We start from the raw sequence: 27,747 nt of genomic DNA, 5'->3' as shown, positions 1-27,747 counted from the left end.
TAGTAACAGTCCCAGACTTCCACAGATGGAGGATGATGACAATCTTCAGTATGATTGTTTAATTTAAAAACAGACAGCCTAATGTTCTTTGTGGGACAATAAAAATGACAAGTCTGGTCCAGTAATTCCCACTGAACTGAAATTACTCATACCACCCCACTCTTACATCACACACTGATGCAGGCTAAAGAGACGAATGGACAATGTGCACCCCCATATGGACGAATTAGGTAAATACAGCAACTTCCACAATGAGACTCATAACAAAAAGCAGAAGTGTACAGAGCTCAGACTGACCATTTAGGGCAAAATATTGATGTCAATTGTCGAGCACAATCGCACTGTAAAAGACCCACCAGTCAGTCGACTGAACTGAAGATTTAGATCATTTTATTTTTCAAACAATTGAGAGATGTTAAACACTGAACAAATAAAGATGCCCCAGTCAAAACTCCAGAAAACAGATTCTTATCAACCAGTTGTAGCACTTTTCCTTTATTGCCAGCTGTGTTGTTGTGCAGTCATTGTCTGCAGCTTCACCCTCCGCTAGGTCAATGTGTACAAAAAAGTTAACAGAAACGGTGCATATACCAGCGTCGTATTGATCACGGGATTTGGAATTCTCGCACATAAACCCAGCTCCGCGGACAGGCGTGTTTTATGCGGAAGCAAATCCAGATTAACCATTTACCAAGGCACATTGGTAGGGATGAATGACTGAAAGAACGAAGAGACAGAGAGGCTGCGCAGAGGCCAATCTTAATTTAAATCATGTGAGGGAAAAAAAAAAGTGGTAGTGACTGATCAAAATGAGGGAAATCAAAATTATGTAATAGTTGTCACATGGATAATGCCAAGAATATCTGATGCACACAGCTTTCTCTCTCCCTTTTGTGTCTGCTGTATTTAAAAAATGGAAGGAAAAAATAATAGACATACAAATGCTACCTCAAACGGCAGCCTAACTGTTTTCTAAACTCTTGAAAGCAGCTGAAAGAACTTTTAATGTGTCTGAATAAACTACGGGCACATAACTGTAATTTATTAGAGCATCAGTCACTATTCACACTTGAATCAAGTCAGCGATTAAATAACCAACAAGTTGTCAACTTATGTACAAGTGCATAAGAGGTCTCAATCCTGTACATTCACTAAGGCTGTTTAACTTAGAAAAATACTGTGAAGGAATTTCAGAAGGCAAAAAATATCTAAAGGAATGGAAACAAAGTGAGTTCCAGCATTCAAACATCCTTGTTGTTTTTTTTCCCTCTCAAATGCAAGTATTGATCAGCACCATCTGATGTAACATTTTTGGGCTTGGGAGAGAATTAGTGTGTGGTGAGATTTTTCACTATGGCAAAGTTCAAATTTTGAAGTAGCACCACACATTTTTGATGGAACAATGTGAAACCAAAAAATCTTGCAGAATAATTTTTTCTTGAGTTGAGATTACACAGACTTAAAGAGCTATGAGATATAACAGAGAGAGTGAAAGTGGGTGAAGGGTGGGTGTATGGAATGTTAACAACCAAACTGCATCGGCCTATCTTGAAGACCATGCAAAAACATTTGTATGCCCCCTTTAACATTGAAGATTAGGCTGACAACACTGTGAAGCAAACAGAGAAAAACAAAAGAAATCTATAGGTTTTTGAACATCTGTTTTGATGAACTGGTCAAAAATAAATAGATGTATACATGATACGAAATTTATAATTTACTCTTTATATCTCACATAAAGCTTCTTGTAACTGCCAAATATGCTCCAGTATTTCATACTCTGGACATGTTCAGCTCTACCTGTGCTAGATGAACTCTATCAACACCTTTTCTGGGCACCAACATGGCGGTCTGGACAGGACAGCTAAACCCCAGCCTTCCCTCAAATTTTAACACTAGATTGTAAATCCTCATTAGGAATTAAAAGGTAAAAGAAGAGGGCAGTATCATCCCAATGAGCCTGAAACAGGGGTACAATTTAAAACATTGAAATTTCACATCATAACACTATTTCTGGCCGTCTGGGATAATTCTGCCCTTCCCTTTTCGGCCTTCTGTGTTAGTACCAGCACTCTGCAGCTAGGGCCTCATCATTCCTGTGACTTTCAGTTTGAAAAATAAAACAGAAACAGCCCTTGGTATACAAACTCAACTATTCATTTAATATTTACTCTTTTTTATACCAAAATCTCAATAGATTATCACAGAAAGAGGAAGAGGCATTGGGAGAGTTTAGCAGGCCTGGCTTTTGCCAAACTCACAGTGGACAAACAAAATCACAAAGTATCTCGTCTCTTTAGAGAGACAAGACAAGGAGTGGAGGAGGACAACAACCGTCCCAAACCCCTCAGTCTAGGCAAACATATGGCAGGATGTTCAATTTGCTTTCATCCCCGTGAGGGTCCAATGATATGCACTCTGTCCAATCATACCAAGTACCCTTGGTATCATAACAACCATTCACCCCTGGCCAGTGCTGTGTGTGTATCCTAGCCAGGTCCTCGTCCGTCACCTCCCGGCTCAGGCCTGGTAAATCCCCTACTGAGCTGTCCGTCTGCAGAACATGTGTTTTCCTTGACTCTTTAATCTCCTGTTCTTCCCTTTTCAGATACTCTGACATGAAAAAGTGTGCACTAGGGGCCTGGACCCCCGAGGAGGTGAGCATGTTGCTCTGAAGGTTCAAGTAGGACTGGATGATTTCATTTCTGGACAGCTCCTTCCAGTTTGTCTGGTGGAAAGGGTTAGGGCTGGGGCCTGGGGCTGGGCCTGGGACTGGACCTGGGGCTGAGCCTGGGGCTGTGGCTGTGGCTGGGACTGGGACTGGGACTGGAGCCGGGGCTGGGGCAGCGGGATGTTGTACAGTGCTTTCAGTTCTCTGCCTATACTCAGAAAGGTCAGGGGTGGGGGCTTCCTCTGTTTGAGAAGGTTCTCTATGTACCAGAGGTTTGATCTGACCTGTGACAGGGTCAAATGTTAGTCTACGTTCTTTTAACCGTACAGGCTTAGTCGTGTCCTCTATTTTCTGACCATCTAAGTTGACAGAGTAGTCTCTAGACCTGTACTTCCTCCTTTTATGCTCTGAGTTAGAGGCCAATGTCCCGTCTGTGTCATCAGACATGGCCATGGCTCCCTCAGATGTCGGTCTGTGTGGTTCTGAGTTCTGTTGGGGAAGAGAGGTTGAGGGGGAGACTGATGGAGATTCCAGTGTTGCAGATATGTCTTGTGGTGGGCAATGAGAGGGGACTTCTGATGTACTGGCCCAGTGCATTGAGGACCTATGAGAAGAATGTGGCAGCTTGTCAGCGTAAGATGCTTGGGCTGGGGAGGACACAGGCTGGGACAAAGACAAGGGAGAGTCCCTAGAGGAAGGGCTTGGGACAGGTGTTCCTTTTGGTGCATATACTGACGAGCGCTTGGTCACTGTGTCCTGCTTCATGCTCCTTGGACTGGTAGTGAGGCCACGGGGACTTTTTGCTTGATAATAGCCCCCTCCTCCCCCTTCATCCAATCTAGCTTGTTGTTGCATCACAGCAACCTTGATCAAAGAGGAAGTGCTGGGTAGTTTGGCCACTCCAGGGGAGCTGGGGCGAGGCTTGACAGCATTAACCGGAATAGTTAATTTGTTGATTTTATCATTATCAAGGTGCTCTATCCGAGATCTGTCAGGAGATGGGACGACCTCCTGGTCAGGCAGGGCATCTGGACTGCCTGCAATCCCGTTGGTGGGTGGTGGTGAAACAGAGTTATCATATGAAGACAGTTTGGAGATTTTTTCTGGTAAGTGCACTCCACTGTCTCTGTGCTCTGCTCTGCGCTTGCGACTGCTTGATTTTTCAGCTTTTGGTGAGTATGTGTTGTGAACATCATTTCTGATTTTGACTTCCGTGACACCCTTCCCTGACACAGAAATGTCAGGGGGAGAGACATCTGTTCTGCAGGGATGAGAACTGCCATTGGTAGACCCAGGGGCACTTGCAGCCACAGCTGGCCCTGGTTCAATCAGCTTTTGCCAGTTCCTCAAGAGTTTCTTAGCACGCTTTGCAAGATCTTCATCCTTGGTCTTCTTCCTTACGTCATTGATCAACTTTCCCAGTCGGGTTTCCTAAATAAATAACGTGCAAGAGTTAGAATCAAAGTAAGCAACACAAATTTTACATGAAGCAATAGTGCATGTACAATTAATTGTCTTACCTCAAGTGCTTCTTTGGTGATAGGATATTTCTCAAGACAGGCAATTACCTCCAATACAACCACCATATTGCATATCTGCAGGTAGGAAATACAAACACTTGAACAAATTTCACCGTCACACAGAGCAAATACTTTGTACTAGCCTAAACTCACCATTAGCAGAGAAAATAACAGTGGAAGTGACTGTTAAATGGATATTTAAATCACACTTTTTATTTGATGAGGAAAAAAGCTCTACTGACTGATACATATACTCTGACTGATACTCATCTGGTTAACTAAATCTACCAAATAAATGAGATGGTAGAAACAGTCTACATTATTTGGACAAACTCAAAACTATTGAATCGTGTCTGCAACGTGTGTGTGGGGGGCAAGTTAACGTTAGCTTTCATGTTAGCCTAGGAAACATTAGCTTGTCTGTTAAGAGTGACAGTACGACGCTGAAAAGTGAAGATGGCAAAGTGTCAACTCAAAAAACCCTCTTCATTGCAAACGTTTCAACAAAGGTGAAGCATGGGAAGAAAAACTAGAACTACAAAAAAAACACTAACTAATCTGAGCGAGCTTCTTATCCTGTCGACAAAGTCAATCAGCGCTTGAGTCTCGGCGGACTTACCTATGTTAGCTAAATTGGCTACCGCTAGCAACTAACTTGAGAAGGAAGGACCCGACTATTTCCTAAAACGTAGCTTTAGCCATTCGAGCTAAGAGTGAGCTAGCTGCTTTTCACAGTTCGTTGCCATGGAATTTTTGGCGTGAAACAATCCACGAAGAAATTCTAGCCAACTGGTTAAACATAGATATAATTAAATTGTAGAACAAGTATTCCCAGAGAACGTGTATGCTTTTCCTTCATACCGTGAAATACTCTAAACCCATGGTGTTACGGCTAGGCTACCAGCTAGCATGCTATATAAATCAGCTAACGCCAGACTACTGTCTAACCAAGGCAACGCTGTTGCTAAGTTAGCTTACGAGCTGTCAACCGAAGAGCTTAGCATTCTTTTCCATTTCGTAGACATGTCGGTGCTCACCCAGAACATTCAACGCGATTTTTTAAAACAACAAAACACTTAACTGACAGCTGTTGGGTGAACTGCCTTGTCGAATGTGTCGCGGTGCAGGTAAACAAGCTAATGTTCGCGAGCTAGCCTGCTAGCTTTAGCGTTACTCACATTGCTCTGACTGTCGATGGCCTGCAGCAGCCGGTCCCTCATCTGCTGCGGGGTTGCTGAGACCGTTGTCATTGCCTGTTCGGTGCGATCAGGAGGATGGAGGGAGGAATCCTCCAAAATGAAAACCGGGTGACAATGGTGACTCAAAAGCCGCTGCGGTGACACGTCAGGCGTCCGAACAACATATTTTTCAGTCGCCTCTAAGGTAGACGGCTCAGTTTGTCTCACATGGAAGTGGGAAATGCGTGAGCTGTGTTGGCCGCTGGCTGCTGCCTGCTCGGCGCTCTAGCAACTCACTACCAGCTGCTGGATCTCTCAACGGCCTCCTGCTGCATGCTGGGATACGGTATCTGCGCTTTGACGTCTGCGCGTAGACAAGTAAACATCCCCGCCGTTAACCTACTCCCCTGGGTATACCCCGCTCTAAAATGCCTTGCTGATCTATAATAAATTAATTTTACACAGCAGCTGATTGGACTGAACAACTGACGGAAGTGTCTTCCTTTCATTGTTTCAGCTCCAGCTTGAACCACAGGCAAGAGGAATAGAAAACCTAAGCCACATACCAAACAAAATATCAAAATACAAAAGATTTCATTTCTTATCTTCTGTCAGTTAGACTGTGTTGTGTTATGTGTATATGTATGTTATTATGATTGATGAATACTTGTGACTTTATGTTACAGCACTCCACCAGCAGATGGAGTCCTGCATTCGCAAATAAAGGGTACACTTGAGTTGAGCAGGAAGCACATCAGGATCATCAGGGTGGTTGGATAAGAGTCATTTAAGAGCATCAGTTGTGGTGAAGCACACGAATTTCTTCTCTGAATAGGAACCATTGAACTTCAGTGTGAAGAAATCAGTCATACTTAGTTTTAGTGCTTTCATTTATGTTTTTTTTCAAGTGGCTAAATATCTACCAACAGAAAAGTTTGTAGATATTAAAGAAAAAAAGGGAGATACATGTTGGAGTTTGTCTATTCTTCTAAATCTAGAGTTTCACTTCCAGGCTCAAACAAGCTTCTTGACACCCACAGTAGAAACTGATAAAGGAAAACCCTCCCAAAATGGTGTAAAAAAAGACAGAAATCTCACCACCAGTCATCTTGGGTCTTTACTTTTGTCATACCCATCCCACCTGCAAAATGTCCACCATCAACTCATGTTAGTGTGGACAGAGTGGGAGAGGCAGGGCAAATGCTGGGCGTTAAGCTGTGCAGTGGGTGAGAAAGTCTAAATTATGCCAGTTATGGGGGCTGCAATCACCATGCAACTACTGCTTTAGTTCTTGGTTTTTCAGTGCTTCTTGTTGTGTCAAAATAAGATTAAGTGTCTCTGCGTATTCAGATATATTTATTTTCATTTCATTTACAAATAATAATGCAAAGATACAAAGACATAAGCCTTCACACAAGAAAAATACATCAGGTACAATTCAAACAGAAGCATATTTCATCTTGAATATAGCACACATTTACAGCCAACTTGGATTCTTTTGGTCCGATTCGACAGTTAAATTAGAAAACACACAATTTGAAGAACAAGGTTTGAACCATTTGTTTGTTTGTTTTTTTTTTTTTAAAGGGTTAGCTCAAAAAAGTACCAACTTGCCAAGCTGTGCTGCAGAATGCTAGATTTTGCATATTCTATGAGCATAATGTTTCCTGTTGCTGTGAGTGCACTATGGGAGCATAGAGCACATCTTCACGGCAGTAAAATGCATGTGCAGTTTTGGAATAGTATCACTGTACTCAGAAACAAAATACATTATATAACAATTTAGCTGCCATTGTATGAGGCTTGAACCAGCAGTGGGCTGCCCTCAAAATGCACACAAAGGACTCATAGATGTCATGACTATGACTCCAGGTCATCTTCCTGATTCGGTTTGTTTTAACATCTTATGTCACAAAGTCAATCGACATATATCTATATCTATATCTATATATATATATCTATATATATGTATATGTATAGCCTGACTATACAGTATTTGTATCTGCTATTTGTCATGTTATTTCTTACTGTATGTCTATGTTAAGATGTATATAGTTATACGCACTACAAAAGTGTTTGACAGCAGATTTATAAAACAAAGGCAAAACTAAATATTTAATTTAAAGCAAAATACAATATGTCGCGGTATTTTCTGACATATTTTAAAATTCAATATCATGCATAAAAGAGATTTCCCAGGTAGTGGACACGATATATCAGTCACATCTCTTTAAGTTATGCTCAGAGACTTTCAGTGATTATGTTCAATGTAAACAATGCATTGATAAGTTCATACAGTAGTTTATGTATGAAATAATTTGTACCCCAATAAAGTGTTTGGAAAAACAAAGGAGAGAATGTGTTGCAACAGTTAGGAGGATAAAATGTTTCAGTTTTCTCTCATTTATGGCTGTTTTTGAACTTTGGTTTTTTGGTCTAACTGTTGATTTAACAAAGAAAAACAAAAGAATATACAGTGCTGATGACAGATTTACCATAAAACTAAACCCAATACAACTTAAACAAAAAAACTTCTCATGTCATGTAGGTGATAATAGGAAATACACAGGGAGGGGAATTTCTGCAGGACAAAAGTCTGTAAATTAAATAAAAAGTGCTTTCAGGGCCTTAAAAAGCATACAGATGAAGGAAATATATGTAATTCATAGACCTTCAAAACCTCACAAAATTGAATTGTGGTCATGCTATTGAAATTACATTACTGATTCACTGTTAATCTACACTGCAAGTGGTTCATATGTAGTCTGTTCTTCTAGATACAGTATTTAACTCAGTTGAAACATTATATGAGGAGAAAAACAAACATTGCTCTGTTGTAAACTCTTGTCTCTGTAAACACTGGTGTTAACACCAATGGATACCTGAACGTTGATGCATAAAAAGGTGGCAGTAACAGGCGACACATCAGTCAGCGCTATCTACATGAGCACAAAGAAGTTCAAAGAAAATGGACCTAGAAAGATGTCAGGCTGACTGCAAAGTCTGAGGTCCAGCAGAGAATATAGAGCCACAATAACATATTGCAGCACAGTATTTCTCAGTGCATTTTCTCACTTTGACATCATATCACATAAAGCACAAAAAACACTGTTCCTATAATTGCAATATACAAAGCTAGTCTACACCATGACATAGTAAAACTCTGTGGGTGTTGCACAGAAAATAAGCACATACTGTATATTGCAGTGTAAAACACAGTACCAAACAACAGCTTCTACATGTGCATAAAGGCTGATTACCATATTTCTGATGCTTTTAGGCTTCACGTAGCAGTTACTTAGCCTACCCATGACTCTGAATTTAAAAAAAGAGACAAAAGAGAATTTTAGAATAACAAAACACTTAGACAAAAAAGCTGAACCTACCCTTTAACGGAAATAAAACCCAAGCCGAGGGGAAAACGAGTCCAGCGATTCATGCAGTCACAAAATTATTAAAATAGAAAAAACAAGCCAAAAAAAAACCAAAAAAACATGGCATCAAAAGTCAGAAACATAATGCATCTAAAACATTAGAATATTTTTTTTAAACTGAAAAGACATCTTCAAGGTCAACAACTTAATTTCAGCTGATTCGATCACATTTCACAGAACGTTTCACACTGTGTATGAATAATGGTGAAATATGCTGGGACGGGAGGACCTTGACACATAATGTAGCAGCTACAGAACAGCCTTTTTCATTCTGTGGAGTACTGATGGTAAGTGGCTATATAGTGTCCTAGAAAAGAAATGATACTCTTTTTATGGGCATTTTAATAACAATTATACCTGGACTGAATTGCAATATGGATTCCATGAAATACTTCTCAGGGATTTTGACTGATCCCATCTGGCACAGTATTAAGATAATAGGCCCTGCAAAATTTTGAATGTGCTCATTTGAGAAATTGCACTACACTATACCTGTATCTTTAACTATATTAATAATAAACCTTTAATTTGCTACTCAGTGATTAATTAGACAAATAGTTCATTTAGTTCTATTTACTCTGACCTGCTGTCAATAGCAGAAAGAGCTGCGACACAGGAACATGACTAACACCCCTCTGATCACCACAGTCCCAAAATACCAATTTTTTTTTCAAAAATTTAGGAAAAATTGAATAACAGTAGACAAACAAAATATTCACTGATTAAGTAAAAACGGCTCTTTTAAATAGGCTACCTATATACGACTTTCCAAAAATAACTATCATTTAATTGAGCTTTTTTCCCACATTTGCTTTTTTTTCTTTCTTTTTTTTTTTTTTTTTACAAGAAGGCAAGTTTAATCAAAGACAGGGCAAACAGGTCCAGTGCACATAACAGTCACAAGAGGGGGTTTGGTATATAAACTCTCAAAAATCAGTGTTTTAAATAAATGCATAAAGTGCAATAATGACATATGGGACACAGATGTGAGTGAATCCAAAGGATCCATTCACTGAGAAATACGCTGAGGATTTTTTAAAAGACCAAATGAATGAACCCATATTAATGCAGAACCAAACACCAGGGAGACATGGAACAAACAGATAAAGAGCAACACGCAACACAAGCATGACCAAAAAAAACTGATATTCAGTGTCACTGTAGTGCCAAGGAGAGAAACTGAGTCATATATAAAACTTAAAAACAGTATGCCACATCTCCTCTGCAGGGAGAAAATGAACAGGTGAGAGATTTTTGGTCCTACAGTACATAAAGGCTAGATATGAGAGGCAATGAGGATGACAAGATGGCAACATTACAGTTGTACAGATGTGACCTAAATACATTCTCGTTGCATCAACAATGCTATTCTAGTATAGAGGCAGTTCAATTGTCTGGAAAAATATATATATCTCAACTACAATGAGGTCACATCTTTGGGAGTAATCCAGGAGAGCCAAAACTCACCAAGCCTTTTTTCCCTCTACACATTACTAGTCTGAAAACAAAACGTTTCAAAAACAAATATAGCATGGCACTATCACTGTGCATTCTGTAAGAATCCTGCACGTTAGCTTCCTCTATATAAGGGTTCATTTTTATCTGTTTTATTTTACAGTCCTAAATCAATCATGGTAGTTTTGCATAGATACTATCACGCAAAATCTAATCACATTCTGTACATGTAAAATGTAAAGTAAAACAAGCCTGTAAACATCTATTCCATAAGAAAAAAAAATCATTTATCCTTTTAGATTTGACTGATAAATGAACATGACAAATGATATGGTAGTGACAATGGATGAAGTAACGGATAAAGATCAGCACAAAGTACAACTACAGTAATGCAACTGTGAACACTGTAGGCCAAACCACCTGTAGAACAGTAAAAATTACTTTTTTTTCTCTCATCTACATAATAGTCATCTTTGCATGAAAACCAAAATGTCAAGCTATTAAGGCAAAACAAGTATGCACAGTGATTTGTGATTTCATGCATAACTGATGACTGCTATTTACTATGGTAGAAATCAAAATTCAGTATTTCCTAAAAATAACTTAGGTGGCAGAAAACAATGATTCATCATCACTCGAGACTTTACATCCTCTCTCAAATCAGACCGGACCTGACTTTGGCTCCTACAACAAACCACACGGGGATTAGAGCAAAATTAATATCCGTACTGAATGTACTACTGAAAGCGACCAGCATGGCCCAGAGGGAGGTTAAACTCGACAGGTGTTTCCTCTGAGTCATTAAGCTACTCTGTGTTAACAGATGAGCTGTATACTGTAGTTTGTTAAGGGTTTGCTCTGTAGACATTGCTTAGTCAGTCACTGATAGAGATACGAGACCAGGCTCTCCTTATGCCCTCATGATATTTTCATTAAGCTCCCTCAAATGAAAACTAGGCATCTGAAATAAATCAAAATGGGATGACAGAACCACGAGCGTGATTCATACCGTAACTAGTATGTGATCTCACCTCTCCAGTTCTAAACAGAAGGGGAGGCTGGAAACAGTCTTCAAAAACATTTTGATGAATTTTCTTACAATAGCGTTTTCTTTTAAAAGCTCTCTTGTGGGGTTTGATTGGGTGTCGCTTGGTGTGGAATCGTTGCTAAGCCCGGACGAGGCCTTTCTCAACACGCTCCAAAAATCTGCTCCTCCTAGTTTTATCCTCTCAGATGAGAAACCCTTGGTCCCCTCCTCCACCCCAACCCCCCACCCCAGCAGCAGCGTTCACACACCTGCGTGTGAGTGTGTTGTGCGGTGGTGGTTAGAGCCGGTCTAGGCGAAACGCATCCTCTGTGGCGGGGTCAGCGAGGACCATGTCTGGGTCGTTGAGCATGTGCAGGCCATCGAGCGTCAGCGGGTCGATTTTGAGATCGTCCAGCGGGAACTGGGAGTCGACATCAAAGCTGACATCTGTGGACAGTGAGCCTGTCAGGTCCTTGGGCAGGCTGGGGGGAGACTCTCCACTCACTGCACAGAAATGAGACAGAAAATTAAAAACAAGGACAACTAGGTCAAGGCATTAGTTGCCAGATATTTATCTCTGTGAGCTTTTTTTTTTTAAGGGAGGGAGAGAGGGAAGACTCCCTGATTAAGATTTGAAAAGAAACCAAAGGCAGCAAGAGAAGAAGAATTTTGAGAAGCCTGGGTTATGATTTGATAATTACTTAGGAAGTCTGACATTTTGACATCTTAATTATGCATTTCAGTGAAGAGGCAATTAACAACAGACACTGCTAATTTTCAAAACAAATGAAGAGAAAACTCAGCAGGGCTGTAAAACTCTGTTCAATACAATTGACTAATTGGTTTATCCCTGGATTTACAAGGTTTTAGGTTTTGTTTTTGAGTTTTTTGTAGCTGTAGCTGTAGCTGTGTCACTCATAACAAAATCAGACATTGACTGATCTCATTCATATAGATTCCCCATCCCCTGTGTTCATATTCATGTATTTCAAAATCTGCTTTAGAAGGAATGTGAAGTTGTATATTGACTCAAAGCTGTCAGGATGGACCATGGGACATGTCAGTGCTTTCCAGTAATGCAGAGCTCACTCTGTCACAGTTATGCTTAGAGATTTTCCCATTGCAATGAGCAGCAGATTAATAACAATGGCGGGCAATTTAAAAGAAAGTTTATCTGGTATACGAGTACAATCTCATCTATCATAACAACCCTGCAACAAATCATTTTTTCATGAAGCTTTAATGTTTGATTTTGGTCTGAACTGTCACTATGATAAGACATGCACATATGTTTGGGGTTTAACTCTTACAGTTTAAAGTCTACAGCTCTGTGCCATAACAAATCACTAGCAGTGAGACTCAAGAAGCCACGCGTCGTGTTGAGGCAGCACCTGTGAGAATGATGTTGGGGATGTTGCCATGGCTACTATAGCCCAGCTGCTGCGAGTCTTGAAGGCTGCAATGACCACCAGTCAAGCCCATCATAAGCGCCTGGGAGTAGTTGAGGGTGGAGGTCTGGTTATACAAGCTGTCAGAGCTGATGGGAGTTTCAATCATGTTGAACTGCTCCAACTGACAATCACAACAGAAAGAAATGTCAGAACTGGTGAGCATCCTCTGTGTGCAGCTGTAACCAACATGCGATCGCTCTAGCAAGAGGCCATACCTGCTGTGAGAGAGCACTGGCCTGAATGGATGGGAGCTGCTGGTCATAGAAGTCTGCAAACACACTGCCCAGTATGGAGTTATGCTGCGACAAGAAACAGGCCAAATCTGTTAACTTAGATGCAGTAACTGCACATTGACATTTAAAGAAAGGTTCATTTCTAATGTCTGTATTCACTTCTTTTCACTTCAAAAATGAACAAAATATGCCCAAAGGTGCCCAAACGTTTGCATACAACTGTAACATTTAACATAGAAATTGGAATGTGAAAAGGACACAGTCAAAGCAGTCACAACACTAATACAATAAACTGTGTAAAATTCCCCTCACATTTGGAAACATGATTTCTTTGAGTTGAGTTCACTAATAAGCAGCCAGTTTGTGTACAGCGTTCTGTTTGTGCATAACACAACATTTGTGTACATATTGAGACTTAAGAGACTGCTGTGCTCAAACATTCACACCGCTTGAATAAGTATGGACAGAAAAAGGGGATGGTACACACAGAGGAAGCACTAAAGAAACATATAATTCAGACACCAAACATGTGATGGTCCACTGAGGAATCTGTAGCCCACTGTTTCAATAATAAATGCAAACTAAACTAGTCTCTGCAAGACTCGCAGTATTTACATGGCTTTCGGGGATATGCATGTGTGGCAGGCATACACTATCACTATCAAGAAATCAGGAGTAAATATTTCATTAAGTGAGCTACTTCCAAGATTCTCAAGTACCACTTTGACTGCATTTTCCAATCTAAAGAACACTTAAAAATTGCATGGATACTATTGCAATAACAAAGAATAAATTAATAGATGAATATGTGAGTGAATAAGCAGATCAAAGACTTGATAAATCACATTAATCGATCTATTCCATGTCATATACCATTATTCCAAAGCTCACTATACACATTATACTGATAGATGGAAACCCACCAACTGTCAAAAATCTGTTCACTAAAGGTGGGAGACAGGGTCGCCTCAGTTTATAAAAGCAGCTCCTTCCACTCCTTCCTCTGCCTCCTTCTGGCCTTGGTGTTTTAATTAACACCAGCCAATCGGAATGAAATTCACATGAAATAAAGGGAATCGTTGAAAATATAATCCCTTTGTGACTTTACTCTCCCTCCACAGACTCATCCAATGCAAGCTAATTCTCTTGAAGTTTCTCATTTGAATGCCCCCATTGAACCCGCAACAGAAATTCTCCTATTTCATTGCGGCCTCTTAATGTATAAGTAATTGGATCATATTCTCAGCCCGTGCTCCTCCTAGTTCGAAACCAAATTATCTGTGTGTGCTGCAGATGTCCCCACAGGGCAGAGCAGGATAATAGAGCGCGCAGCCTGTCAGTTGTGGTTTAGCCCGTGGATAACCTCGGGACTACGAGTGAGCCACTTCAGCTCAGGAAGAGAATTGCGCTGGGCGAGCAGGACAAACATGTACAAATGCAACATGCACACGGTGTCATCACTGTCACTCACCACATTTCTCTTTCACAGCATTTCGCACGTACAACTTACACTTCAGTGGAAGCAAGTGCTTATTTAAAATGCTGTCTGATTATTTGGTTGAATAAAAGCTTTATATGTTTTCAATACAATATATGATGTACATTTAAACATGTAATACAAGGTTTCATTTAGGTAATTTGTCCTTCAAAATACATGCAGTGAATAGTTTCCAGTACCACCTCTTTACCAGTTTCAAATCTCAAATGCTTATACTGAGTCTGGCAGAGATTAACAACCCTCATCCATGTTTACCTTGGGTGTGTTTAGTTTATCTGAAAGCACCACCCTGCCAGCAAGGCTCAGTTTATTGAGATTCAACCATGGGAATGATCAGCAGCTTCTCCTCAAAAACGTCCCCCTCTCCATGCTATCTCAAATGCCCCATGCTGGTACAAACCCAACAATAAACACAGAGAATCTGATTAACATAAAAAAAAAAAAACTCCAGCACAGAGTCTAATATAGCAAGACTGGGGAGGAAAACAGTGGAGATGCAACGCAAATACCACAGAAGCAGCAGAGAAAGAAGCTACATCACAACACATCAATGACACTGAGTGTTTAAAGAGACTGGTGGTCAGATCTGGGCAAAAGAGGGACTAGAGTTCACAGTGAATCACTATTTAATGTTATCATCTATCACTGTAATCATATTATAACATTGTGAAGTGTGATATACAGTATGTTAAGTTATATAAAGTCAGTTTTCTCCCAGAATGATTCTTTGACTTGACAATGTTCAGCTTGACCTTTTATCATGTCAGGGCACGAAAACACACAGCTGTAATTATCAACATCAATTATGGTTATGTGTATGCTGGGGAACTTCCATTGCAAGAAAACACCTGCAAATTTCCTGCTATGACATGTTAAATGCCAGCTCTGGAAAAGGTGCATTATTTTGCATGTTGATATCACAGGATCTTCTTATTATCATGATTTTTTGTCCTTTTTTAAAATGCTTAAAAAAAAGTTACTACTGAGCTAACTTTAAGGGGAAAAATAGCCTGGTTTGATTTATTTCATCTCAATTGCTTGAAATAAACTGACACGCTTTACTTTTTTTTTTTTTTTTTTTTTTTGCCCAGATCTGCTAATGTCGACACAATAAAAGCAGCTGTGGTGGGGGGTGGGGTCAAGTCCTACTAGGCAACCACAGAACTACGATGCAGGGGGACGGTGACGTTTATACAGAGCGAGCCAGCAGCTCATTGGTTTGCACGCCCTTACTTGAGGCGAGCCTCCAGGTGAGAAACCTTGATTGGAGACAGGGGAGGTCGGAGACTGATTGGCAGAGGATCCGACCCTACTGCGGTACTGTTGGAGGGAGGAGGCCTGATACAAGAGGATATGTTTGGGTTATTCACATCAGAGGATTATCTCTGTCAGCGTCTGTGTGTGTGGTAACATGCTCATACTGGATATGTAGCTTTGTTTAACGTTATCTCTGCTGCCTGTCTAACAGAAGGTTATCCAGTGTATCTTTTCCCAGCATCATTTCAGCTGGAAATCACAAACAGCAGGAACCCTGACTGAGGAATCACTGAAATATTTATTCGCTGTCTTTAGTGGTTGCAACCCAGCATAGTCGTATCTGACACCAAAATGAAATTAAAATAACTGGAGACTGTGAGTGAGGAAAACCATGCATGTCACATCGATGCATTAATAACACTGAAAAAGATCTAGGAGAAACAGTGAAAACTACAGGGGATTAATTAGGAGAGGAGAAACACTGCCAACAATCCAAGCTGAGCGACTGAATACTGTAACTCTGCCTTCTTTTGTTCTGTTCTGTCGTATCTGCTCTTTTCTGTGTCCTCGTCCAACAAAATCACAAAGAGGAAATTTGCACAAACCAAAGAAAAACAAATAATAAAATCATAGTGAAATATTCTGATAACGAAATCAACTTGACTTAAGCAATACACGACCATAACTGTGGAAGGAAAAACATCAAAGTTAGTAAATAACAGATAAACTATCGAGTAATTCAGATTTAGAGGTGTATTAAATGAGAATGATAATCTCTTATCTCTCAAAAGCCAACAGGGGTTCAAATCACCACATTCCTAATCTGTACATAGATAAGCTATCAAAATATTGGTAGCATGAGATATAAAGGTGATAAAGCAGTTCAAGGTCTCTGGTTACAGATATAAACTAATGCAATGATAATTAGACTTGTTTGAACTCTCAAGAAACCGAAAGAAGATGGTATTTTCCATTACCTTGCTGTAACTGTATTTGCTCCACAGCTGCAATTTACAGGTTAACACATCTAAAACCATCTCTGAAAACAAAGCAGTGCTAACATAAGCTAGACAGCTACAGACAAGATTCTTATTCAGGGTTTAATGACACAACATTAGATCTAAGCTGCAGTCATACTCTGTTTCCATCTTGCATTTGACCCCACACTGCAAAGTCTATAACTGAGATGAAGAGAATGTAGGCCACTTCATTTCTGCAGTAATCCAAACACATTCCCGCTGCAACAGAAGTAGAGCAGCGAGAGCCAAGATCTGAAGGACGTGCAGCACCTTGCAAAAGCATTTAGATTCCTTGATGTTTTGCACGTTTTGTTCTGCTTCTATGATTCATGGTTTAATTTAGGTTTTTTGGTCTTAGGTCTGTGCAAGGTAAAAAACTAAATTCTAACACTGTGAAGATTTGTGACTGCAATACAACTTTATATCACGACAAAGTGTGCACTGAGTCAAAAAGTCTGAAATCTTTGACAAGGCAGTGTGTATTCACTGAGACCAGCACACTGATGTCACCAGTCATCACCAGCGGCTGTTGTCATATAACCATGCACTGATACAACAATGTGATGCAGACAGATGTGTGCACTGCTCACCGCGTTCATGTCCACGGTCATGTTGGTTTGTGAGGACGTGTGGTTGTCTGACGTGGAGCAGGAGTTCATGGAGGACGGCAGCTGGACCAGACCTGTCTGCTGGAAAATAAAGAGTGCAGTCATAAATAATTACAGATGATATATAGTCATCAAATACCACTTTATAGTTTTAATACTGGCTTATCACAGATACAGTACATCACTATCTGCTTTTATAGTATGTTGACAGGAATGTAAAAAGAATTAGCGGTACTGAATGGCTACAGCCTGCATTTTAATTAAAGTTTTGGTTTACTGTTATATTTATTCTTGCTGACAGTAATGTTTGTCATTAAACTGTTCTGTCATATCTTGTACTTAAGTTACAACTATTTGATGAATCCTGGCTAGAAATGTTGTTTACTTTATATATTAATGACAAAATAAATATCAAATAACATTGTTGGAGTTTTGCCACACTCAAATGTTAATAACTGTATCGAGAAAATGTAACATTACTCAGAATAAGACATTAAAGAGGTCTCAATTTTTAATCATGACCATGTCAACAAGGAATGGTCAAATCATTCATTTATGAACTGCTGCTACTGCACATCAGAGCAACTCCCCATCAAAGGGTTCAGCACTCAGAAGTGCTGAAGTGAAGTGTTGATCTGATGACAGGGAAGAGTTTCCAGAGAGCTGAGGAACACGGATGGATTTAGATTTGGGTTCTGGATTTTAATGAACACATTAATTTATTTCTAGTATCTTTCAATTTACAGACAAATATCACATTTTTTTTGCAACAAAAAATGTCTCCCTTAGCTATTAATTTTTATATGAGATTAAGCACATTATCCTCATTAATGACAGTGAGTCTGGTTTTCATCTCAGATGTTGTTAATTTTACTCATTTACCCACAATTCACTCACATCTGGATGCTGTCATTTGAACTCTTGTCAAGAACCTGATGGCTGTAGACAGTTATAACTCAGATCTTAACATGAATGAGTGAAATGACTGCATATGAAGAGGCTTTTCGAAAACCATCTGGGAATACTTGCTGTTCGTGGAGACAACATTGAGGTTACTAAATCCCTCTAGGTATCAGCAAAGAAAATGATTGGTTGAGGTTCAGGTTTTATTTTATTTGACACTGACTTAAAACAGTGGTTTCATGTTGAATAATGTATGAATTTAACAGCAAATTCAAACTCAAGTGTTCTTCCAGTGTGACTATTCACATTTAGTCTCACGTGGAGTTCAGGGATTGGTTAGACTTGCAGTAATGGTCGATATGCTGAAAGGCAGCATAACTGATAATTGGGTTTAATGTATTACTGTCCTTCACTATAAGTATAAATTGTAAATCCTGATTACCTACTTTCAACTCAATTTTGTCTTCTTCTCAAACTAAAACCAGTCTAAAGATGCATGTCAGCTGTTGGACGTTTTGGCATAACTTAATTTTTGTTGAGAGAAACTAACTTGCTGGCTCTGGTGAGTCTGGGACGACGGCTGCTGGTTGAAGAAGGCATACTGGGACAGCTGCTGCTCAAGGTTCATAGCGTTGATGGCCGCCTGAGGAGGGTACAGCGACAGATAAGAGATGAGTTTCCAATATTTCATGGAAAATGCGTTGATTTCAGGATTAGTAGGCTGCTCAACTGACTGATTTACTATTATTTTACACACACCTAGGCATTTAAGCACCACAAACATAACCATATAACCTTTAGACAACAAAATCTGTTGACCTGAGAGAGAGTGAGAGGTGGAGATGTTGGGGAGAGCTGAAGGTTCTGGTGCTGGTGGGAGTCTCCTGCATTCAGGATGAGAGGAACCATGTTGTCCTGCCCAGGCTGTATTTCCATGGTTACTGTGGGCTGAGAGGTGTTCACTCCTACCCAACACACAAAAACGACATAAGGAAAGAGTTTTCTTAAAAGCACGCACAGAGTCTGAAACTGGCACCAAACAAGTGCCTAATTCTGATATGCTGCATTTAATTACAGAAGAATTTGAATGTTTTTTTCCACAGCGTTACCTTGTGTGTTAGCCAGGGTCGGTGTGCTGTTGGGGGAGCTGAACGAGGCGGCTGCTGCATCATCTGAGTCGATCGGGGTGGGCAGCGGAGGAGGGAACTGGATATTGGTCAGGTCAGGCAGAGAACCGCCTGTGTTGTGGGCTGCTGGTTTTAGTGAAGTGGTCAGCTGCTGGTCCGGAGACGGGAATATGCTGCGGAAAACAGACGGGTGCAGTGAATTCGACAGCGATGACAGGCTTTAATACGCTCTGAAAAATATCATCAGCTGGTTGGTGAAATGAAAGAACAGAAACATAAACACTAGGCTGCTTATGCAGATTATTGAGCAACACTTGAAAATGTTTTCCAAGACAAACTCCAGAGATATTTGGACTTCATGAATTTGGCCAGGGTGTACTTTTGCAAATGCTTTGGCTCTACAGTCTTATTACTTTGGCAGTCAAATGAGTAAATGAAAATGTAGTTTAACTACAGTCAGTTGACCTCAGTTTAAAGTTATGTTTTATCAATACTTGTTCCTCGGTTGTGTGCACATACGCACTTCATTTGAAGCTGCCTATGTGCTCTTAACACCGTTTATTAACAGTGCAGCCAGAGCTGCAACATCAATTCATTATGTTAATTTATTTTAAAGTTTTAAAGTAAAAGTATCCTCAGAATGGCTCAGATGAGGAAAACAGTAAAATACTCACTGGATCCCAGGAACTTTGCAGGGCTTGGACCTTGAAATGTTCTACAGGGGGAGAAGATTTACAGCTAGAGTATTCTGGAGCCAGAGAAAGCTGATAGAAAAAACACTTATTTGTGCATACATTGGTCACCTTTTTACAGTCCCAGTTCTGTTTTTGTCCATCCTCATCAACCTCTTGTTTAATTGCTTCAGACCCTGGTACAGTGAGCAGGAGAACTGGAGAGATGGAGGGGAAAAAAAATCTACTCAGTCTCTTGGGTCTACAGATGTCCAGTCTGTCTGAAGCTTGTAATAATCACAACCCACATGTTCTCATTTAATGTGATTAAAGGATATTTAAAGAAGACAACAGAAAAAAACAGGAGGAAAGACAAAGGGACAAGTAGTGTGACATTAGGATGTGATTTAAAAAAAAAAAAAAGCTTAAATACTGAATGGCAATAATGGGAAACACCCAAAATGTCTCCAAGGAGATTTACACAAATTCAATCAATGTGCTTCTGAAATTAAAATAATCTGCCTCACTCGGCCATTAGCAGTAAAATTCACTGGACACTTAGATGTACCCCATCTTCTCAGCAGTCATTATCCTCCTCTGCCTTCAAAGCCACATTCAAAGCCTTTCATCATACACTGGAGGGCACTCGACTGAACCATCAAGAGAAAGCAGCAAAAATACCACAAAAAATAAACAGGTTTACAACAAAAAATAGCCCCCCACCACCACCCACTGCAGATAATAAGAGAAAAACACCTAACAGTCTGATCACATTATAAGTAAACATGATTATGAGCTCTCTTTCATTAATGTATTAACTGTATGTGTGGTAACAGCTTATTGTATTACAGTTTTTCACCTAATCCTTATCTCATTGTTTTGCTTAATATTGGATGTACATAGTGAACAATGCCTTCTGTGTGTGGTAACTTTATAAAAATAAAAGTTAAAATGTACAACTTTTAAAATGTTGACTCCTTCAGATGATGTGTACCTCGTTTTGGCTGCAGCTCCTGTGATCCTCCAGTGAAAGAGGCCTGCTGGGCAGGGGTTAGTGTGCTCTGGTGCAGTGCTGAGTCAGAGTTTGTCCTGCAGCAAATACATTTATTATGTCACACTGATAAATGTAATGTAAAATCAAAGAAACTTCCAAATACTGTGCATATGCGTAAAAGCATATCAGTGCATATCAGTGAACCGATATCAGAGTTCTGCAACACATAAAAACATTTGATAAAGTAAATCTCAATTATCACCACAGTTTAGCTATGATCATTTTTTAAGTTCAACGAGATTCTCCACTGGTCTGTGAAAAATATGGAAACACGTTCACACTTCTGACATTTCACATTCTTTGCAAGGATTTAGGATTGAACTCTCTTGATTATCAAATAACAGAGGTCACATTTACAATCAAATACATTTAATCTTTAACACAAGAATACAATAATCTGAATGTGATTCTGTATTTTGTGACGAAAATAATAGTAAATAGAGTATTTTTGTCTATGACTGTAATATGTGAAAGTAAGTCATTAAATATAGTATGAGATGATGCAATATGTCCCCATACTCAGTTAAGATAGTAAAAGTAGTGCGCTCCCAGCTTCACTCTGAATGTGTCTTGTACTGATGATCTGACCCTGATATGAGTTGTAATTCTCAGGGAGGTCATGTGAGGGATTTATTATGATGGTTTTAAAATAAACACTTAGTAAAAACTAAGATATACAGTCATACTGAGACAATGTTTCATCCTTAGAGGCTGTCTTACCTCCTCCAGCTGGTATCAGGTGGCGGTGACAGATATACTGAGCCATATGGACAGCTGTCAATGTGAGATCTCAGGTTAAGAAAATACAGCTGGAGACTGAGAGTCTTGGCAGATTCAATGCATTGCTAACCACAGGAGGATGTAATAAAAAACACAGTGGTGGTGGTACGTCAGCAGAACCAGCATGACCTCAGTTCACCCAGTGATTCAATACAGAGAAATGATACAACTGTTTGGTGACAAAATCCTGTTGATTAGCTAATCAAATATTAGATAATCAATCCACGGGCTTGAATGAAGATGAGGACATTACAGACAAAATCAAAATATCAGCTCCACATCAATATGTTTTCTAGTGTAATGTGACTACACTTGGCAGGTGGTGGCTAGCTGGTTAGCATGCTAGAAAGGAAGTGATGGAACCAGAAGCAAAACGTTGTCGCTTTCCATCACTGGGGGAGGCTCTTGACGAGTACTGAAATGAAGTTTGATGCCAAACTTGTAACGTCTTTTCTAGACAGGTAAGTAAACAGGTGTTAATGCTAACATTAGCTATGTAGCGACAGCAAAACTTACAAAGAGCTCCTTTAGTACTGAAAATTTGTGATATTAGTTGAAACTGCATCAAATGGGTGTTTTGGAAGTTATATTTTGTGGCTCTGCTGTGAACTGAATTGCATTTACCATAATGCTATATACTTAATTCTATGCATATATACATGTACAATTAGCTAAAGCAGCCTTTGAGACCAGGAAACAAAATGTAATTTCTATCACAACATTAACATAACCAATGATATCATTCGTCTTGTGGTGTCATTATTGTTATTACCCAGTGGTATTGACTGATCACCTGGTTCTACGGCAGAGTTAGATTTATACTATTATACTATATTGCTACTCATCTCCACAGGTGTGTTCACTTACTGTATGTTGCCTGATTAAACCTCTTCTCAGTATGCTAATTTTGTTGCATCAACTTACAACTTTATCATTCCTGTTAGTAGCTTCACTCTAGTGACATCTCCAGAGATCTAATCAATAACACTACTTATAAAAACATGTGTTGCTGTAAACCGGACAACTTTCTATCTTTAATCAGAAATTTTATATGACATTTGATATTTTACAAAACCACATCATACGCTTTCAAAAGTGATTCAGACCTCAGATAGAAAATAATAATACATGAGAGTGAGACAGAACTTCACCACACGAACAGTGGCTAACCTCAGTCTCTCTACAAAATAAACAGACAGCATTAAAGGATATCTGGCGCCCATGTTTGTCAATAGACAGGGGTTTTCGGTGGGGTGATGTGATGCGGTTTCGGTCCCGGTACACTCTGTCCACCAGTCCGTGGTGTCGCGTCGATCTGTTTGTGTCCAGCCCTGAATTCTGAGAAACAAAGCCAGAAAGAATTATAATTAACTGATTGAGTTCTGAACATTACCAGCTCAAGTCACCACTTTTGTCCATGAGGGTTTCTCTAGTCAGTAAACAGTTTTGGACAGTTTTAAATATGCAGACTAAACAAAATCCCTGAACTATGAAGGGATTAATTTAAACAGAAGTATTACACAAGCTCATGTAGCCTGCACTTTAAAGTTTTTTCTTGGCCCCAGTTACACTGTCATTGGCTCACAGAGAATAAAACTGTGGTCTGAGCTCTTACATCAAATGAGATGCTTGTAGAGCAGGGATGAAAGTTAATGGGCTCAAGGCAAAAATGACTACAGAAAACTGGAAAATGCCTGTGAAATTAAAATGAAAATTAAAAGGATCTGGTGCCTATTTTGCTCTGTTCACACATGTTTCTATAAGTGTTCTCTTGGGTAATATTTGCATGGGCCATCGTACTGTCACTGATTCATGGGGGAATTGAGTCTTGGCGGGGAAACAATAGTACCAACTCCCACCATCTTCTGTGGAGAAACCTAAATAAGTACTTCCCCTACTTGGGTTTTGCTGTGTTGTAAATGGGAGAGTCTCAGTCAGATTCAACTTTGTATTTCTGTCCTCAAAAGGTTTATCAAGCTTCAAATGTCACTTAAATGCGTTAAATTTAATTTTCTTTCACATTTGTAAGTCATGGCACTATACTGTATACTTTGTCTGATAGAAATTCACAAAATAGACTAAGAACATTAAGTAGGGAAATGTTAGTTTGTGGTGTAGCACTGTACATCCCTGCTTAATCTCATAAACTTTAATCTAAGTATAATATATAGTTGTTGTGTTATGTCAGTCATACATACAAGTTCAAGGTTATTATTGAAATTCTTTCTCTCCCTATGCTTTAAGTAAATATTTGGTTATTTCGAGCAGAGCTCTGGTACTGACCAAGAGGGAAGTGTGGTTTATCATGCTGCAGTAAAACAGGCACCTAGGCTGTAGGCTGTGTGCATGCCATATTTACTTTGCCCTTTTCTATTTATTCTAAACAAAGCACTCTTGTTGTTTGCATACACAAAGTATGCTCACTTCCTGTGTAGCAGAGTATTTATCCCAGGGAACAGGGACATCATAGTCTTTGAAAAAGAAAATGCAAACATATTTTATAGAGTGGCCACAGGATAAATCAATATTGTAGGATATTATTTGAACATAGACATGGGCAGAGAGAATATTTACTTATATGAAACAACTGTGGATGATTACTGTAAAACTAAACCTGGCATAAATTAAAGGTTCACTTTCCAACATTCAAGACAAATCTATGACTTTGAATTATATGGCACGTCATCTTGTTACTAAAAAGATATACAATTCTTAAAGAAAACCTAAATAAGCGCTCACCTGAAAAGGCACATCGACAGTGCTGTTTCCAATCTGATTGACGTTTGGCAAAGATCCTCCATAGTACTGCCCACGGTTCTGTCCCAGCTGCAAATACTGAGTCTTCTGCAGTTGTAACTGGAAACAGAACAATACCAGGTAAGAAACTGACTATTTCTCAGTCAAAGCAAGCTTATGCTCCAGCGACAGAGAAACAATACACTGGCTGTAAACACACTGCAGGCCAAAAACAAGAAGAAGATGCAGTGAATAATATAATCAATAATGACAGATCAGTGTCTAAGTAAAATACAGCAAAAGGGATATTTAGGAATCCTTACACTAGTCAAATCACAATATTATTATGTTCTCATAACTGTGTGATTATGCTCTATAAACAGCAACATTGAAACCACCATACAGACTGACATTTTTTTTATAATCACCTATCTATGTTGCCAAAATAAAGACAGATATTTGCTGACATTAATACTAAATTACCTAACCCTAACACCACATTCATTTAAGATAAACAATAAATGTGTTCTTGTAAAGCCTGGTGCAGGCTGCAAAATTTGTAGCAGTCACTGCAGCAGTACACTGTGAATTTAATACCTTTAAAGGGGCTATTTGTAAGTTTTCTCTTTCTCTTTTCCTGCCGGGAGCAGGTGGTGGTCGATTGTTGGGAGCTTAAGCCTCTGAGCAGTGTTACTTCTTCAGGGCTGTCTGGACTCTACAGTGACTCGCTATTGAAAAGAGATAAGACGGGCAAGCTGGGCCGGGGCTAGCTGGTTAGCATGCTAACATCAGCTGAAGAACAGAAGTGATAGAACTGGAAGCAAAACAAGAGTTGACACTGGTGATGCTTTCCACAGCTGGAGGCAGCTCTTGGCGAGTAAAGGAATGAAGTCTGATGCTGAAACAAGCAACATTTCTTCTAGACTGATGGGTAAACAGCTGTTAATGCTGACGTTTACTATGTAGCAATAGCAAAAACTTACAAATGCGTCCTTTAACACTGCAGAGAGAATTCGGCATTGACTGAACTTAAATGTACATGTGAATTTCTAAACACAAACTCCCTATCACAGTGTTTACTTCAAAACGACCTCCAGTTCCATTTCCCATTAGGGAAGCCATAATCGGTCAATTAAATTTTCTCATATAAGCCCACTGCTCACTGTTGGCAGGACAGAAAATCTAATAAAAACAATTACTATGCCTGCATCACTGGTGTTTTTTGATAAGCCTCTGACCTAAGAGTATATTTGTTTGAATGTGTGCAAACCTTCTCTGTTGACAAAGGATTACATATTGTAACTCTCTGGATCAGGAAGAGGCCAATTCTAATCTTTTTAACCACAGAGGGACAGGTACAGAGAGAAGAGAGAGTAAAGCTGAACAGGAGAGGGAGGGGACAGGGTGAAAAGGGTGAAACTCTAAACCTGAGGCCTCCTATTCACACGTCTAACTTTGGCACAGACAAGAGCTTCCTAGCATTTGTCTACTCATTGATGAAAATAACATTTACAAATATGATGCCACGGGCCTCTAACCTAGATGAAAAATTGTCTAGATACGTATCCTGACATACACATTCATATTAACAGTTGCTTAACCTAATAGTTCCTGAGACAATTAAACAGATAGATTACAATTTTACAGTAGTATTTGTCATTTAAGACGAAAAATCCCAACATCTGCTAAAGCTTCACGAGCAGACATTTTGACTTGTCACAGTGGGAGAGGCACAGGTGTTACTAATGTTATTGACAATGGCTCTATTCTGTTCCCCAATAAGTTGTGGCAGTGTGACAGTGAGCCAGCATGCACAGGACCGTGACCCTGAAACTGAAGCAGCTAAATGGAATTCATCCATTGTTAACTGTATTTTTTACACCTTTGCTTTTCCAACTGTGACATATTAAAATGTCTTCTGTGAAAGAGGCTTGTAGGAAGAAGAATTTTTAATACGTTTTATGCCTGTTGGTCAGACTAAATTTGCAGTTGAAAAGCAGAGAAAAAACAGCAGCTCAGTGTCACAGAAGCAGCAGGGATTAATTCTTATATTTTTTTCCACATGCACAATCCTCTTCATCTCTATATTAATAGTTCAAAGTAAACAATAAGCATTGCAGTAGCTCCATAGCCAAAAGTGAGTCTGTCCATCATGTGCCAGCAGTACTCAGCAGCAGCCAGTACTGAAGCCCTGCCTCCATAGGATTTATTTTGGAGGCCCGTGCTGTTTGTGGCTTAAATTCGATGTAATCTGGTGGCCTTCGTCTCTGGTGTTAAATGTCAATCATGTAGCAATGCACACAGGCCCGAGGACTTGTCAGACAAGTTTACACAGCCACGGTACACAAACACCTCACCATACATTCCTACCATACACACAACATTCAAAAAAAATAATAATAATTAAGATTACAAAATACGTGTATGTGTCCATTTTAATGGGTGATACCGTTTTGTCTTTTCGCCTCTCCTCTCTGCGCACGAGACGAGGAGAAAATCATAGCTGCAGTTGGGCGCGCGCTGTCAAATACGCATGCACGCCCCTTTGCTTTGTACTTGCGTGGGACAAAAATTGCAATAACTTTTTCAGATGGAGGTCCTCGTCGTCCATTTCTGTGTTACAGGGCTGTCACCTCCCGCCAGCTCTGTCCCTTGTCACTGGAGGGAGAAAAAGGCTACAGCTGGCAGGAAGCGTCGTTTGTTATTGTTTACCTATGCTGCCCTGTCTGCGTGCAGGCGCCGCGCTACAAATGCATATTTGACAGCTCGCTGAAAACAAATGGAGAAGAGGAGGTGGGGGTAAAAAAAAAACACACACACAAACACACAGAACCGGTTTCGTTACCCTCGCTGCCCGGGTAATGCTGAGGTCTTTCATCACTTCTTCAAACGCCGCTGTCTCCTCTGCCTGCTTCTGGTTATGTAAAGCGATTTTCTCGCTGAATTTCCGCGGATTGTTCGAAGTCGCCATGTTTCGCTCTTCTGCTCCGTTTTCCTTCAATGGTCAGCGTCAAGTTAACCGAAGTGAGGACACCGAACTTCCGGTCAGAGATGTTGAAATAAGTGAAACAAAACACCAAAGAGTAACCACAGTTTAAAGTTGTATTAAGAGGTTTTTGACTACC

At 39.8% G+C, this 27,747-nt stretch overlaps 2 protein-coding genes and 1 long non-coding RNA gene across 6 annotated transcripts; 1 reads left to right on the top strand and 2 right to left on the bottom strand.

Annotated features, from left to right (window-relative positions):
- Positions 1–373: 373 nt before the first annotated feature.
- crsp7 (cofactor required for Sp1 transcriptional activation, subunit 7) lies at positions 374–5,686 on the bottom strand. Its single transcript, XM_018677067.2, has 3 exons — positions 5,370–5,686; positions 4,192–4,266; positions 374–4,102 (listed from the first exon to the last, which is right to left on the bottom strand). The coding sequence occupies exons 1-3, from the start codon at positions 5,439–5,441 to the stop codon at positions 2,348–2,350; spliced, it is 1,902 nt and encodes a 633-aa protein (XP_018532583.1). The 5' UTR covers positions 5,442–5,686; the 3' UTR covers positions 374–2,347.
- On the top strand, positions 5,670–7,860 carry LOC108883670 (uncharacterized). The gene is made up of 2 exons (XR_001960946.2): positions 5,670–5,780; positions 5,887–7,860. It is a non-coding gene; the product is annotated as an uncharacterized LOC108883670 (long non-coding RNA).
- Positions 6,709–27,678, bottom strand: crtc1a (CREB regulated transcription coactivator 1a). 4 transcript variants are annotated; one of them, XM_018677070.2, is made up of 15 exons: positions 27,468–27,678; positions 24,626–24,742; positions 23,099–23,224; positions 21,827–21,888; positions 21,047–21,141; positions 20,185–20,270; positions 20,056–20,096; positions 19,364–19,554; positions 19,074–19,219; positions 18,805–18,897; positions 17,334–17,429; positions 15,701–15,805; positions 12,952–13,035; positions 12,677–12,857; positions 6,709–11,789 (listed from the first exon to the last, which is right to left on the bottom strand). In XM_018677070.2, the coding sequence occupies exons 1-15, from the start codon at positions 27,591–27,593 to the stop codon at positions 11,584–11,586; spliced, it is 1,755 nt and encodes a 584-aa protein (XP_018532586.1). In that variant the 5' UTR covers positions 27,594–27,678; the 3' UTR covers positions 6,709–11,583. The 4 variants fall into 4 exon arrangements, with proteins under 4 accessions (XP_018532586.1, XP_018532585.1, XP_050926060.1 ...); XM_018677069.2 differs by having other exon boundaries at positions 17,334–17,432; positions 27,468–27,676; XM_051070103.1 differs by lacking the exon at positions 15,701–15,805 and having other exon boundaries at positions 27,468–27,674.
- Between the last annotated feature and the right edge of the window lie 69 nt (positions 27,679–27,747).

This window comes from Lates calcarifer, linkage group LG4 (assembly GCF_001640805.2).
Source record: "Lates calcarifer isolate ASB-BC8 linkage group LG4, TLL_Latcal_v3, whole genome shotgun sequence".
Lineage (NCBI taxonomy): Eukaryota > Metazoa > Chordata > Actinopteri > Centropomidae > Lates > Lates calcarifer.
This window is presented reverse-complemented; position numbering and strand designations above follow the sequence as displayed.

Coding starts and splice junctions, on each gene's coding strand:
- crsp7 (XM_018677067.2), bottom strand. CDS start 5,441: ATGACAACGGTCTCAGCAACCCCGCAGCAGATGAGGGACCGGCTGCTG. Junction 4,267..5,369: donor CCATCGACAGTCAGAGCAAT/GTGAGTAACGCT, acceptor TCCTACCTGCAG/ATATGCAATATGGTGGTTGT. Junction 4,103..4,191: donor TCACCAAAGAAGCACTTGAG/GTAAGACAATTA, acceptor TTATTTATTTAG/GAAACCCGACTGGGAAAGTT.
- crtc1a (XM_018677069.2), bottom strand. CDS start 27,593: ATGGCGACTTCGAACAATCCGCGGAAATTCAGCGAGAAAATCGCTTTA. Junction 12,858..12,951: donor CCAGTGCTCTCTCACAGCAG/GTATGGCCTCTT, acceptor TGTGATTGTCAG/TTGGAGCAGTTCAACATGAT. Junction 11,790..12,676: donor CCCCAACATCATTCTCACAG/GTGCTGCCTCAA, acceptor ATTTCTGTGCAG/TGAGTGGAGAGTCTCCCCCC.